Below are 16,160 nucleotides of genomic sequence, written 5' to 3'. Positions count from 1 at the left end.
GAACTTTTAATTACAATGAAAAAATAAAATTTTAAAAATAAAGACCAAAATTCACATTGGCAAAAATTAACAACCTTTTTCATATGTGTATTGTAAAAAGATGTGTAAAAATACACTTTAATCCCTTAATTTTTATTTTTTTCATATCTAGTCCCTTCTGTTTTTGGATTTTTTGTTTCGAAAGTCATCCAGAAATATTAAGAGAAAAAAAGCTCTAAAGTGCTTGGGTTCTAACCACTAATCACTTTGATTTTGGTGTTTATGGATTCAGTTTTAAGAGATAAACTCAATGGAAGTGGTTTTTACCTTAAATGATGCCCAAAAAATATATATCAAGGCATGAAAAGTTGTTTTATGTGATTTGATGTTGATTTTTTAGGCCAATAGAAAGTGTTTTGTTGATCATGATTGGATTTTAGAGGTTTATGATATTTTTTTCATGTTTTTGGGTAAAAAATATTAAAGGTCTTAGTTTTAGAGGTCCAAAACCTTGGACCTTAATTTTTCAGGTCACCGAAGGTGGCTTAAAAAACACATTCTAATAGTTTAATCTTTATTTGCTTACAAATTATAGACAAATCACTCGTCTGTTCACTTAAAAAAAAATACAAGGATGGACAATATGGGTTTTAAATATGGGCCAAGCATGTAAGCCTATTCTTTTAGCCCATATATACCTAGCCTTTTAATTTTTTATTTGATTATTTTTTCCTTTCACATTTTATAATTAGATTATTTTTTAAAAAAAATTATTAAGAATAATTTTTAATTAATTAAAAATTTTTAACCAAAAAAATTAGATAAGAGCTTAGAAAGTTTTTTATTTGATTTTGAGTTTTTATGCTAGTTAGAATGTGTTTTGTTGTTCACAGTGGGGTTTTAAAGATTCATGAAATGTTTATTTTATGGTTCTTGGTGAAGAAATGGTTTTTTATAATCCAAAACATTAGTCCCTAGTTTTTCAATGATAAAAAAAAATGATTGTAAATGGATTATACATTGTCTATTCATTTAAAAAATGCAAGTTATCCGCTCTTTAAAAAAAAATCCAAGCTTGTAGACCTTAGCTTCTAGACCCAAACATTTGGGTTTTAAATGTGGTCCAGTAACGCAAGCCCATTCTCCTAGCCAATATGCGTCTAGCCCTTCATTTTTTTATTTGACCCCTCGTTCCTATAGTGACTAGAAGATTATAGGTGTTTGCTTGATCACACGTGGCCCATCGTATTGTGGTATTAGTTTTCCTCTTTTGTAAGGGTTATTCGTTGCTTTTAGCTTCCTCAAGACTAGATGCCTCATCTTGAAATGTTCAATTCTCACTTTGGTGTTATGGTATTGAGATATCTTATGTTTATAAGCCTTATTTTCTTACTAAAGCCATTAATCAAGTCTATTCTGATAAGTCCAGGTTCACTTTGAGTTCTTTTTCATTCCAATCAACTCCCTATGCTTAGGACACTTAATCTTTACTAGTATGATTGATTTTATGCTATAAGTAAGGAGAAATAGGGTCTTCCATATAGAATACTTATTGGTGATTCTATAAGCCTAAGAAATTTTATAAAGGAGATTCATTAGTCCTCCTTTCACTTTTTAAATCTTTTTCTTGAGTCCATATAAATATTTTATTTATGAGCTTTGTTTGTTCATTGGTTTAAGGTTAAGACATGAAGGGGAACTTATACTATATGTGTAACCTCTAACAATGCCCTTTGATTTTTCTGTCGTTTATTCATTATATGTTATCAAAACTTTAGATAGCTTAAAATGACATAATAATATTTTTCAACATAAAATAAATAACCTTATTGGTAAGTGATTTGTGCGAGAGAAACTTTATGGTTGATTGAGATTTAAGTTAGTTGGTAAGCATTAGGCTAATTAAGTCATCAAGACATTTAGGATCCTAAATTGATCATATATGCCTTTAAGTGATACTAGGCCACTAGGATATCCCTGAAGACCAAACTAAAAAGGGTTGTTTGGTCTTAGCTGAGGCTGTGTGTATCTAGGTGAACCTTGGAATCTGTTATTATAATATCCCACATCGACGAGTAAGGACTTGGAGGAGGGCTTTATATGAGCATGTTCACCTTGACTAGTAAGACACGTTTTGAGGTCATGCATGATTGTTAAGAACAAATCAGTGAGGCCCATAGGCCAAAGCGGACAATATCTTGCCAATGGGGTGGAGTGTTACATTGGTATTACAGCTCGACTCACTAGCTGCCCGATGGTGCTAACGGGGTCGTTGGGCTCCTTAAGAGGGGTGGATTGTAATATCCCACATCGGTGGGTGATGACTTGAGAGAGAGTTTTATATGAGCATGCTCACCTGGACTAGTAAAACGTGTTTTGAGGCTATGTGTTGCTACTAAGAACAAATTCGTGAGGCTTATGAACCAAATCGAACAATATCTTACTAGTGAGATGGGGTATTACAGTTATGATTTTGAGCCTATATTTACTCTAAGTGCAACGAGGAGAGAAATAATACTAAAATAAACTAATTTTGTTTCCAATGAAGATTAAAAAAAATTACCTTGATTGCTTGACTCGATTCTACTAAGTCAAGTGTAGAATAAGTGAAGGGTACATCCATCCATCATCTAAACTTTTCCCTACCCAATTTCTTAACTTATTTTTTTGCAATGTTGTAATTTTTTTTTAATATAATGCATAGATTATTTCTTTATGATTTACATATGACGCAAACGAAAGCAATATAAGAAAAACTCTTTATTATAATTGTTTTAAACAGCTTATAAACTATTAAAAAGTTATAAAAAGGTTTAAAAAATAATAAAATAATTTTAATCTAAACAGAAATAATAATCTTAAATCAACTAAAAAACATAATAAATCATAAATAGTAGCTTATTGACTTTGTTTCTCGTGGTTTACATTATATTACTTTCATGTGATCAAGTTGGAAATTTAGAGTTGCAGCATTGTAAATATTCCACAATTCAATGGAATATTATAATGATATTATGTTCTTACAAGCAAGTTGGCAAAGAAAGGCATATGGTATAAGCATATTCTTATTCACTAACACCACAACATCGTCACATAAGATGTTCATGGTAATATAAAATATATTTCCTCTAAGAGTTGGAGAATTATTGGAAATAGGCCCTACTACATTATAAAACACCATTGCTCTTGAACAATATAAATACATTTTTTATGAATAGAGAATTAAAAGAATATTTCAATACCATCATTGAAGAACATAGAAAGGAGGTTTATTTATATACGATATTTTAAAGTTTTTTTATAGTTTTTTCTTTTCATTGCAAGGAGTGAAATTATTTTTATGCGAGTTCAAAATTGCGTTGCTGGTTGAAGAGAGAATATAATATATATTTTTTTTCTTAAAAAAAGAGAGAGTAAAGCGTGGTAACGGTAAGAAAATTAGAACAAGTAAAACATGATTAATTCGGACAGTCAGTCACCACTCATACAATCTCCTAATTCCTGACAACCACAACCACAAAGCAAACAGTGTCTGAAAATTAAAGAAACAAATAAATAAATAAAACAATTTTCTCCTTTTGCATTTCATTTCAATCTCTCTCTCTCTCTCTCTCTCTCTCTGATCTGTAGCCTCTCTCTCTCTCTCCCCCCTCTATTCTCTGGGTCTACCTTCTCTCTTGGATCTGCTCCAAAACGTCCTGTGTATTATTAGCTCATTATCTGGTTTGCTTTCTCTCGATCAAAAACTGTAATCTTCACCACAAAAAAAGATTGAAACTTTCACTTATTTGGTCTGCTTGCTTCTTGTTTGTTTTGTTTTTGAATTCTCATTCTGCGTGTTTTCTTAAATAAATAATAAAAACCCAGATAGATAAAAGTTAAAGATGTGTGCTTTCAGTGTAGATTTTGAGAAGTAAAGGAGTTTTTGTTACCGTGGAGTTGACCCAACTCCAGGAGGTTCAGCTAGATGGGATCCCAAATGGAAACAAACTTGATTGGTGGTGCCTCCAATTATTGTTACTTGCAGAAATTCAGACTCTATGAGACTCGCTCGGTATATATACATAATATACGTGCTCATTTTCTTCAATCTTTATCTTTATGTTGTCGTGTTTGATTGTTATTTTTTTTTTTTGGGTTTTGAGGTCTTTGGTTTGTTGTTTTAATAGTTCTTGTTTGTGATTTCCGGGATAATGATTATTTTTCGTCTGTGTGTTCATTTCAATTCTGCTGTGATTGCCTCCGTGAAGTGAGGAATTTAAAATTTTGATGCTTCTGGTGGTTTAATGTTGATGGGGTGATTGTTTTACATTGGATATGATTCACGTGGTGTTAGATTTAGGATTTTGACTTGATTAGGGGGTGGTCTTGACCAGATTGGAAACTCGGATTTGAAGGGAGTGTTTCAAATAAAGCACTCATTGCTTCTGAGATTGTAGTTAGCAATTGGTTGGGTTTGATTTTGGTTTTTTCTTGCTTAGTTCATTTTGAAAACTTAAAGCGTGCTAAGTTTATGTCATAGAATGATTTTGTTAAAAAAGTAGGGATGTGGAATTTGTGACTGGGCTTCCAGCGAACTATTCCATTGGAATTCTTGGGCTAAGCAAAAAGTGGGGAGATGTAAATGTCCAAATTTTGTTTTTGCCATACCTGTTTTGCTGCCTTACTCTTTCATCCCGAAGTAATGAATAAGACTATATGTATTTTGCTCAGCTGCCATTCGATTTTATACAATAGCAGCTCATTGATTTGTCGCCAAGTTTGTTCCTTGAAAATACTTCATAATGACAAGTTTGGGTGTCAGTTATTGCAAAAATCTTTGATGTTATTGCAATCTAATTGTAGGATTTAGGTTAGTAACAGTAAAGAAATGTACACAACGCTGTTTGCTTTTCCTACTCTTCAGCATAAATTGAGATCAAAATTTTAATTACGCTTTTTTATGAATTTTTTTCCTGCATTCGCTCACCTTATGATTGCTTTCCCATGTTTACTTGCTCAGTGTCACATTTTTTAGGCATAAGAAGTCTTTGAATTTTACAGATTTGTCTATCTTTCTTTTTATGTCATGCAGTCAATGGATATAACTTTATTGTATTAATACTATTCCAATAAGGTGGTCAAGCATAATCCAATTATTTTTTCAGTGAATCTTATAAAAAGAGTATTACAGACATGGGCCATTAGTTTGTCAAATTTTACCAGACCTTATGTTTCTTGTGTTTTTATATGTTGTATAAAGGGAGTAATCCTTGTCATGTTTGGTACTATATGTTGAAGTCGTTGCCCTCCTCTTATCTGTGTCCCTATAATTTGAAGTATTGGGGTTATTTCATTTTGTTTTGGGTAATATGGGTCCTCTGAACATTGAAGTCACTACCATTTTGGAAAACTATGCCCATCCAGACTTTCTGCATGAGTTATATCCTGATGCTTATGAAGCAGGAAACAAGTTGCACATAACTTTCTTTCTTGCTGTCTTGCTGGAATTTAATGTACTGATGATGTGCTTTGCCTATTTGAAAAATCTCCACTTTTGTTTGATGGAACTTTTTGTTGCTTCTTTCATTTATCCCACAATTTATTTTACAACAATAGTAAAGTGCTGTTGTTAATATGAATTTATTTATCAAAACATTTTCATTTTTCTTCTTATATGCAATGGTTATTCATGCCAATTTATTGAATCATCATTACAACTACTTCTGATCCAACATCTAATATTTGGCAGAATTTTTATATGATCGGAAGAGAAAAGAACAGAACCCTTTGCAGGGTGTTAAAGATTGATCGGTTAGAGCCATCTGAACTCGTTGTTCTTGAAGATTCTACAACATATTCAGAAAGTGAATGCTTTGACCTGCTAAGGCGAATACATGAAGGCAACAAGTCAACGGGTGGACTTAAATTTGTCACTATTTGTTATGGAATTGTTGGTATGTTGTATCTGCAAGGTCTTCTATATGAGCTTTTGATATATTTCATTATTGAACTCATGGTGCTCTTTTCTTTAACATAGGGTTTATTAAATTTTTGGGACCCTATTACATGCTGCTGATAACAAAAAGAAGGAAGATCGGTGCAATTTGTGGCCATACAGTTTATTCTATAACCAAGAGCGAGATGATTCCTATTCCAAATTCTACTGTGCAGTCCAATATGGCTAATTCTAAGAACGAGAACAGGTCTTTTGTCCATTCTGCATGTAAATGTAATATGTACTTGGTTCTGTTAAGGAGACCTAAGAGACTAGTATCAGAATTAGCATTGTTGATTTGTAATTAGATGATGACTTTTTTATGGCTGTGCTGGTTTAATTTTTAAATCGATGTTCGGTATTTTTATTTTCTTTCATTTAATTGCTTGGAACAATTAGTTTGAGTTGCGTGTTGTCTATTAGAAGTAGACTGGTTCAACACTGTGGAGGTAATTTCTTGACTATTTTTGTCATTACACCCTTCAGTGTTAATTAATGATGCGGGCTTCTGTGATTCAAACTTATTCAATTTCTTCTGGTAGTAAATGTAGCTATAGTTTATCTTTCTTCTTTCCTTGTTTAATTTTTGTTTTTGAGATGAGACAAGTAGGGCATCTTATTCTGAGGTATGCATATAAAATATTCTGTTACATCCTTTGTAGCTGATATTTTTGCCTAGTGGCTATTGCCAGTTCATTTCCTGCATATGTACAGGGGCAAACTTCATTGCTGTTGTGATGTTAATAAAATCTGTTGAATGAGACAAGGTATCATCAGGGTTTGTGGGGGAAAATTCACTTTTCTTTCTTCATTTTTTTTTAACTTCAGTTTCTTGTTTATATTTATTAGACTAACATTTCATAGCATTCCTTTTCTTTAACATCAGTAAAAACATACTGACTTGTCCTTTCAATTTTTTTTTTTTTTTGTTCTTGATGAAATAGATATAAGAAGCTCCTGTGCACGGTGGATCTTACAAGGGACTTCTTTTTCAGTTACTCCTACCATGTTATGCACAGTCTTCAGAAGAATTTATCTTGTAATGAGACAGGACAGGGTCACTATGAATCAATGTTTGTTTGGAATGAATTCTTAACTCGAGGAATTCGAAATAACCTCAAGAATACTCTATGGACAGTGGCATTAGTGTATGGCTTCTTTAAACAGGTGCATTTTATTTCAAGTAACCAACTATACATGAGTGCTTAAAGATGTTCATGCTATATAAAAGAACAGTCCATGATAGAAAATGGTCATCACATTTACGATGGTATATGTTACGTTTTGCTGTCTTCTTCTCTAATTTCTTAACTCACTACTTTTTGTGGTTCTTTTCAAAGCTATCAAGTTTATTATTACATCCCATTTAGAGTTAGGAGTTGAAGTTCCTCTACCAAGGTCTTTTGCGAGGAAAATTAATTGAATTAAGAACAAGAACATGGTCCTTTTGTAAGTTGAACCTGGTTGAATGCAATATCAACTCCATCCATATTTATCTGGCCTTATGAATCGCCTTTCAATCTTAATTTATGCAAATTTATATGATCTACTTCAATCTGATCTTTTTTAGTTTTCCTTTGCTGGTATCCAGGTCAAACTTTCAGTATCTGGCAGGGAGTTTAAGCTGGCTCTCATTGCTAGACGATCACGGCATTATGCTGGCACAAGGTATGGATGGTCTTCAAAAGTTTTAAGCAGCATGCCAGCTGGAGTTAACCAACCCTGCTTGGCTGCTTTGATCTTTTGCCTGTGAACATGATAAACTCTCTACTATTGATCGGATCCAATCTGTATATTAACCTCTTCATATAGTCCACTGATGTGTTATAGAAACACTACTATCCAGTTTTTATTCCACTGATCACTGCTGAACTTACAATGAATTTCTTTTGATTTTCCTATTTTCTGATCTGTCTAGATATTTAAAACGAGGCGTGAATGAGAAGGGTAGAGTTGCTAATGATGTTGAGACAGAACAGATAATGTTTGAAGATGTTCCTGAAGAGCAGCCAGTGCAAATAAGTTCTGTTGTTCAGAATCGGGGTTCAATCCCGCTTTTCTGGTCTCAAGAAACTTCACGATTGAATATCAAACCTGACATTATGTGTATGACTTTGGTACTGTGAACTGTGTTATTCTGAGTGGTAACTTTCACAAGTTATTTATTTATTATTATTTTGCAGTGTCAAGGAAGGACCAAAATTTTGAGGCAACAAAACTTCATTTTGAAAATCTTGTGAAGAGATATGGAAGTCCGATAATTATTTTGAATTTAATAAAGGTAGGTTGCTGCAACTACCAAGAGACTGATTGCTCCAGATACCTGTGCTCATGTGATCTTTTAAGTTTAAAGCTTCTTGTGTATGAAAATGGATTCATGATGCGGTTTTTTTTTTATTATTTCTGTCATTAGTTTTCGGCATTTTTTTTGGGATTGAGGCGTGGTTGTTGTATGTTTCTAACAATTATGTTGATGATTGGCAGTCGCGTGAAAAGAAGCCTCGGGAAACCATACTTCGTGCTGAGTTTGCAAATGCCATCAGATTTATCAATAAAAGTTTACCCGAGGAGAATCGCCTAAAGTTTCTGCACTGGGATTTGCATAAACACTCTAGAAAGTACTTTGCTTGCCCACCCCATACTTTTCTCTCACATTAATTTTGTGATGACTGAAGTTAATAGCATTTGTTTGCTTTCAACAGGGCTACAAATGTCTTGGCACTTCTAGGAAGAGTTGCAAGCTATGCATTGAATTTAACTGGGATCTTTTATTGTCAAGTCATGCCAAGTTCAAGCTCCAAGGGATTGTTAAATGGGTCCTGCGTTGAGTAAGTTAATGAAAAAGGCTTCCAACTCTTTTTACATGGTATTTTTCTTTAGTCTTATCCACTCATGGAAATGTTTGCTCTGAGAATCCATTGTCTTGCTAGATTTTACGCAATAATCACACAATTGCTATCCGGGCCCCTTTAAATTTATTGTAAATTCAAACTGAAGTGGATTTTTTGCTTTGTAGAATTTCAAATGATTTGAGGAAATATATTGATTCAAAACTCAAAACTTGCATATGTGCAGCTTGTGTAATGTGTCCTTTTGCATTTATACATTGTAATCAATGAAAAAAAGGTGGGAAAAACAGAAAATGCAATGTTATGGATGATGATACTTTTCTAGTAACTACCAATTTTAGGGTACACTGCCATGATTTTTTCCTTTGTTTCTGTCTAATTCTTGTAACTTACTTACAATGCTGGCGATGCAAATTTGGTGCAGGGAACATGCTGGTGACTATTCTCTTGAAAATCCTTCTATTGAAAATGGCAATGTCAGCAAGTTGGATTCAGAAATTGCCAAAGCTGAATGTGATGCAAATCAAAATCAGAGTATCAAGGTTCCAATGTTCCAAAGTGGTGTTTTAAGGACCAATTGCATAGACTGTTTAGATCGCACAAATGTAGCACAATATGCCTATGGATTGGTGGCTCTAGGGCATCAGCTGCATGCACTAGGATATATGGAATCCCCAAGTATTGATCTAGATAATCCTTTAGCTGAAGATTTAATGAGGATTTATGAGACGATGGGCGACACACTTGCACTGCAGTATGGTGGGTCCGCTGCTCACAACAAGGTAATCCTTGTGGGTTTGGGGAGGCCTACAGTTTAATGATTAAATATGATTGAACATAATTTTGTGGATCAAATACATTTTCGGGCACAGTTAGCTGTTTTCCTTGGAATTTTTTTTTGTTGAAAAAGTAAAAAAAAAAAAAAAAATTAAGGATTTTCTCACTTAAGATTATGTAGTTCATAGGGGTGTGATTATTTTTCTTTGGTCACCTTGAAAACTGCAGTAGGTGGGTCTGCTGCTCAATGAGCTGACTTGATTTGTTTTGGAAATCAGAAAGAAACATTTGCAAGCTTGTTGATGCTTTTAATTATGGATGCATGTGTTTTAGGATGGTGTGGATAATGCAAAACATTATACCAAACTTGTATTGTAGTTTTGTTCAATCTTCCAGCGTGTGTAAACTAAACTATTTGAGCAAGTTGGCTCTGTCACATTTGTGTTTTATTAAGAAATTAAATTTTGCATGTCATCGCCTCTTTGATTGTGATGCCAAGGAACTAAGTTGATCACGTTGGGTATCCTTGCCTGCATGGGAAGAAAGTAAGGATTCTCAGGAGTTAAAAGAGCAATGGATGTACTTACTGTTGAAATTGTTAGTTCATTACTTAAAAAGCAAAACACCCTTGTTTCTGAAATACTCATATTCATTCCATTTGTCCACTTTTTTTTGAAAATTCTCCTTTTGGAACTCTGCATAAAACTATCTATTTTAAGTTTAGCACTGCCAATGCATCACTGTGTTGCAATGATGATGTTAAATAGATATTTTCTGAGAGAAGAGGTCAGTGGAAAGCAGCAACTCAGTCCCAGGAATTCTTTAGAACTCTACAACGTTATTACAGCAATGCCTACATGGATGCTGAGAAACAAGATGCTATTAATGTGTAAGTATAAGAGGCTCTGCGCTTCAATGCCATCATTACTTTTCTCTGGAAAAGAACTTCCCAGATCAGGGATTTTAAAATGTATGTTTTGATGGTAGTTTCATTGCAAGGGATAGATTATGCATTTGATGTGATATTTGCCTTAACTTTTTGGTCAGGTTCTTGGGTCATTTCCAGCCACAGCAGGGAAAGCCAGCACTGTGGGAATTGGATTCAGACCAGCATTGCGATGCTGGAAGGCGTGGTCCTGATTTAGTTGAGAATGCTAGGTAATATGCCCTCATAACACGCCATATCTCAATAATTTTTGTATGCTTACCTCAGTCCCTCAGTGCCATAACTATAGCTGAATTTGGAAAGGCGCACTTGTTTAGGTAACCACTTTGTTTGGGTATGGTTGGTGGTAACATTATATTGTTCTAAGGGCATGAAAGTAGGTAATCGGTGACAATGCAAAAACATGTACCAGAGCTAAAAAAGGGTCAGTGTGGGACTATGATTCGCAATGACTGGAAGGAGAATTGTGGTTATAATTACAGTTTCTGCTTTTGACAAGTTTTACACTTCATATCTAGGGACTTTGTTTGAATAAGAACTATTTTGGGACCTTTTTGTGAATAGGAAAACTGTGTATCACAGGAAAACTGTGTATCACAGGAACTAGCTTTAACACATCCAGTAAATGCAATTCTTCTGTAATTATTCAAATGATGCATACAACTTGGATATTGGAAGCGCTTTTCTCAAATTAATTATGCGTGTTTAAACATGCTTGTGTGTGGGCATAAGTTAATGTGAGATTTACTTTGACTATATAATGTTTAGAACATATAATATGATGAAACTAAAGTTTCATTTGTAAGGAAACCTTTATGCTAATATATTTTTGTCATCTGTAGGTCATTCATTAAAAGGTCACTGTCAGATGGCAATCTTCGGTGTGAAAATGAGTCACCTGTAGCTGCCAATATTGGTGGATACAGTAAGCCTCTGTCTGAAAAGGAGGGAGGAGTTGATAATGGTCTTTCAGACTCAAATCCGGAGATATCAACTTGTGAAAGTGACGTATCATATTCCAGGTCTGCTTAAATTTTTCAATGCTTGTCACAGCTTGTTACTTTTTATCTCCCTATTTGGTAAGCCCATGGTTTATCTGATTTGTATTCACTCCTCATAGAGGTGCATAGTTGATGACTAATTGAAATGCCAAATAGATTCTCTTTTCAGTAGGTTATATTTCTTTAGCCATTAGGAGATAAGTTGTCATTCCTCTGCAATTGTAGCCATTAGGTTAAGGCTTGGGAATGGACAAGTGAGGCTTATTTATAAATGCTGTGGCTAAAATCCGGCTGTTATCGTCCCTCAATTCCAGCATGTAATTCAATTGGAAATGAAAATGCTTGGATGCATTCTTAACCCTTTTATATCATGCGGTTGTTGCATTTGATGTGCTCACCTGGCTGATTAATGTTGGGGGTCTTTTTAGGTACACTCCCTCAATGCCTTGCAGGAAGCTTTTCAAAGATGTGGAGGAATACCAATGTTTTGACAGTAATCATATTTGTTATGACGAACATGGGGACGCTTGCAGCTGCTCAAATTTCCTTGATATGGACTGGCTTTCTACATCTGGGAATTCATGTGAAGAAGATCTGTGTGATAGGTAGTTCTTATACTTCCAATTAAGTGCTTCAGCTGAGGAACCAAAGGAAGTACTCGACAATTATTTTAATGGCTGCAGGTCTATTGCTGGCCTATCATCTGAGAATCTTGGGAACGATGTGAAAATAGAAACAACCGTATCTGCTAGCGAGTCTGGGTCTAGCTTGAAGGTTAGTATTTTTTTTCTTCTTCTGGTGTTTGCATTTGAAGTTTGTTTAAAGAGTACAAGTTTCTGGTGTATGGTCTATAGCAACTATGTCATTTATCAACTTTCTACTCAATTGACATCGTGTTAGTAAATTGGTTAAAACTGCTTGATCATCTCTCATATATTTAAGCATCAAATTTATTCACTTTTTGTTTATGCCTGTTCTATCTCACCAAGGGAGAATCTACCACAAGGTAGAATGATTATGGCTGGCTCAAGTTGGCATCTAATTTTATGCATTTCTTTCGAGTCTGACACTACGTCATCTATGGTCTTGACCTGAGCACTTGCTCTTTATATTGTTATGCTATGTGCTCAAGTTTCTCGCATTATTCAGCCGACATTTATCAGCTTTCTGTTATTTGAATTTGAGTAATGTTTTTCTGTTTGATCGTTCATCACTTGCATTCCTGATTTGCGTTGGTCAGAATGTTAATCTGATACTTCCTTTGGTTCAGGGAAGAAGTCAAGCTGGATCTTCTGATGACCTCCCGGGTGGATTCCCACACCGCTTTGTCCAGTGGGTAATGAGTGGGGAGATGCTGTTCCATTGAAGTTCACCTCCAATTTTTCAATACATAATTCATTAGAGCCATAAATCTGTTTAATCCCATCCGAAGGATGCGGATTTCCTGTCTGAAAATAAATAGCCAGAGATAAACCTAAAGATACAATTCCGCCATTTTGTTCGATTTTAAGCCTTCAGGAACGTGAATGAGGAAACACAAGGGTATATAGCATAGCTAAATTCATTTGGAGCTCTCGAGGCCTCCATTTCCCTTAGGATATAAAAGATTATTTTTGAAACCCTGTATGTATTTTACATACATCTTGCCAAAAGAAAGAGCAGTTGCAACTGTTGGATTCAGATGTTACTGTCCAATTACATCTCCTATGTTCATCCGATAGCCATGCCCTACGCTAAACACAAAGGCTTTGAAATCTTCATATATCGATCTTGATTCATATTAAATTTAAAAAATGAAATAATAAAATCAATTATATTCATTTCTTTAAATAATTAAATCTTTGTTAAATTAACCATGGAACCATTGTCAAAAGCCAAGTTAATAAGGCTGCATATATAATTGAGATGACGCTTGCACTGGTAGGAAGTATAATCCCCAAATCTTCACGCTCGCCTGTTTATCACAACTCCAGATTAATCATCTCCGAGCCACCATATTTGGGGAGAACAGTAACGTCGACAGTCAAAAAAAGAGATTTCTGTCGTAAGCAAATCCCGAATCATATGAATCAGGCAAGATAAAATACAGTGCCACATGGAATTATTACACCTTAAACAACAGAGGCTTAAAAAACGACACAACAAAACACAGCATTACGATTAGATACCAAAATCGGTGTAAATCTTATATAAAAAATTAAACGTCTAGAACTACACCGAGCCCAAAAATGTAAAAAAAGAAAAACAGTCCGTTCCCCACAAAACTAACTCATGATTCTCGAATGAGTGCAAAACATGGTAATTGTAAACAAGAATGATGGTAGTTGTAAACATGAGCATTCTTGCTGAATTTAAACGTCCCAGCCAGTAGCAGCAGCAGCAGGAGGAGGAGGAGGTACACCGAGTTCAACACCTGGGAGCTGTTCAGCAGCAGGAGCTGGAGCTGGGGCCGGAGCAGCACCCCATTCACCAGAAAGTACACCTAAATTTAGAATAAAAAGGTGGGATGAATCCAAAGACAAAAGTTCCACTGCAGAAAACAAATGCAAAGATTATAGGAGTCTCAACGAATTGTGGTTACCTTGTTCTGGGAAGAAATTGGCGGCAGGAATGGGTTGTTGGGCCACATCAGCAGTCCATTGACTATCAGCTATAGTGCTACCCCATTCACCTGCAGAAATCCCATAATCAGGAGGAGGGAGAGCATAATCAGCAGCTGGTAGTGCATCCTCCTCTTCCTGTTGCTTGGCTTCTTCAGGTTCCCTATAAAAGAACAAGTCCACCTGTCCAGAAAAATGCCAAATGAAGCGTTTCATAACCAATCCATCTAACGTATTCAAGCACAGTTACCGTGAATGTACAAACCAATCCCAAGCAGTAAAATATGACATTAAAATACTGATGAAGGAAACAGACGCATAATGAATGTTTGCATCTACAAAAGGATGGAGTGCAGAGCATCAAGTCATTCTACTTGCAATTTAAAAAGCAACAGGATAAAAACAGAAAGCTCAGATAAGAGAGGCGGGGCTAGAGACTGTAAAACACTTTTGCAATAAATATGTTACCATAATATCCCATTTGTGCCCTTGCGGAATAGTTCCACGCATCTGCAGAACCATTCTTGCCAACAGCCAAAACAGGCATCCAATGCTGTGCTTGCCTTTGTTATTAGCAGGAATGCCAATATCCACAAAGTTCATGGGAGAGTCAGTGTCACAGAAAGCAATGGTTGGAATGTTTCCAAGAGCTGCTTCCTTGATAGGCTGTATGATATTATTGACGATGATTAAAATTTGAAGACGGAAAAAAGAGTGCAAATAGACCAACAGGCATAATAAGCTTGAATGCTATTGACAAGTTTGGGTTCACCTGGTGATCAGTCCTTGGATCAGTGAGGATCAAGAGACGAGGTTCACTGAATGAAGTCTGCATCTGGTTAGTGAAGGTACCAGGGGTATGCCTTCCAGCAATTGCATGAGCACCAGTGTATTGGGCAAACTTGAGGACAGCTCTTTGACCATAGGGCCTCGCAGATTGAACAATAATATCCTGGGGGTTCTCAATTGCAACAATAACTCTGGCTGCCAGTAAAAGCTTTTCCCATGTTTTCCCAAGGTTGATAATATAAATTCCTGAGCAATAAAGACAAATAAATAAGACAGACAAATTAGAACTAAAACCATTTGCCCATCACAGCAATGAACAGCCACAATAAGCATACTGTACAAATATTCAGAAAAAAAGAAGTCAAATTGACAAATAAAACAAACAAATTTAAAATTATAACTCCCTTGCATCTCAAACAGCTAACAGATAACACGATGAATCTTAATCGAAAGCCTCATTTTCATAAGATTATTCGAAGCCTTAATAACAAATGACATAAAACATACAAATTACATCTACTCTGTTCCACCAATGATCTCAACATAGACAATTCATCCAAAAAAAGATCTCCAAACCATTTCAAGTTCATGAACACAAAAGAAAAGTAAAACAAACAGCACGTAACAGAAATCATGCTCAAAGACTCAACCTTTAATAGATCAGCAACAGCAACAGACCACAAAACAAAAAACCTATTACTTATTTCCTAAAAGTATAACGATCAACACATCTAAAACAGATGGGTATGTACAAAGAAAGAGTACAGCTAATATACCATCATTGCGGCGCTTGAAAACATAACGTTCCATTTGGAAGTCACAATTTTTGGTGCCAAGATGAACCTCAGCAGCCAACATCATCTGAATGTCTAGCTCTTTCTGCGACAGTGCCCTTGTTGATGCAGCCGCAGCTGCTCCGGTTGCTGTCGCCATGATTTACTGCTTGAGTGTGTGTGAGGCACGAAGGGAGAGGGGGGATGAAGGGCTAGGGTTTTTTTGTTTTAAGAGAGTGAGTGAGCGATAAGAGAGCTTCTGTTGTCACCACGAGGGTTTTTTAAGGCCCAGACAAATAAATTATGGGCCTGTGCCTACTCAAACTACACGTCGTCGTTTGATATCATGATCGGTCTTTTGCTTTTTTGATAGTCGAAATCTTCTTGATTATGAGAATATTAAAATTTTGTATGATTTAATTGTTTGGTTTTTAATAGATTTATTAGTATACCGCTAGATGCTGCGTTA

General features: G+C 35.3%; 2 protein-coding genes across 8 annotated transcripts; one reads left to right on the top strand and one right to left on the bottom strand.

Annotated features, from left to right (window-relative positions):
• Positions 1-3,548: 3,548 nt before the first annotated feature.
• Positions 3,549-13,209, top strand: LOC118038009 (phosphoinositide phosphatase SAC2). Of its 7 annotated transcripts, none has more exons than XM_035044239.2 (17): positions 3,549-3,702; positions 3,883-4,033; positions 5,711-5,915; positions 5,999-6,164; positions 6,901-7,123; positions 7,548-7,624; positions 7,875-8,062; positions 8,140-8,237; positions 8,441-8,574; positions 8,659-8,784; positions 9,230-9,587; positions 10,350-10,471; positions 10,630-10,740; positions 11,371-11,550; positions 11,958-12,134; positions 12,213-12,303; positions 12,800-13,209. In XM_035044239.2, exons 2-17 carry the CDS (start codon positions 3,947-3,949, stop codon positions 12,893-12,895), a joined length of 2,439 nt encoding a protein of 812 aa, XP_034900130.1. In that variant the 5' UTR covers positions 3,549-3,702; positions 3,883-3,946; the 3' UTR covers positions 12,896-13,209. The 7 variants fall into 7 exon arrangements, with proteins under 7 accessions (XP_034900130.1, XP_034900131.1, XP_034900133.1 ...); XM_035044240.2 differs by having other exon boundaries at positions 3,553-3,702; positions 3,878-4,033; XM_035044242.2 differs by having other exon boundaries at positions 3,571-3,727; positions 3,878-4,033.
• Positions 13,210-13,664: 455 nt separating this feature from the next.
• On the bottom strand, positions 13,665-15,946 carry LOC118038010 (small ribosomal subunit protein uS2y). Its single transcript, XM_035044245.2, has 5 exons — positions 15,695-15,946; positions 14,902-15,164; positions 14,598-14,795; positions 14,111-14,312; positions 13,665-14,011 (listed from the first exon to the last, which is right to left on the bottom strand). The coding sequence occupies exons 1-5, from the start codon at positions 15,849-15,851 to the stop codon at positions 13,881-13,883; spliced, it is 951 nt and encodes a 316-aa protein (XP_034900136.1). The 5' UTR covers positions 15,852-15,946; the 3' UTR covers positions 13,665-13,880.
• Positions 15,947-16,160: the final 214 nt, after the last annotated feature.

The sequence above is a fragment of the Populus alba genome, chromosome 3 (assembly GCF_005239225.2).
Source record: "Populus alba chromosome 3, ASM523922v2, whole genome shotgun sequence".
In the NCBI taxonomy this organism is placed as follows: domain Eukaryota; kingdom Viridiplantae; phylum Streptophyta; class Magnoliopsida; order Malpighiales; family Salicaceae; genus Populus; species Populus alba.
Note: the sequence above shows the minus strand (reverse complement) of the source record. Positions and strands in the feature narration are given on the sequence as shown.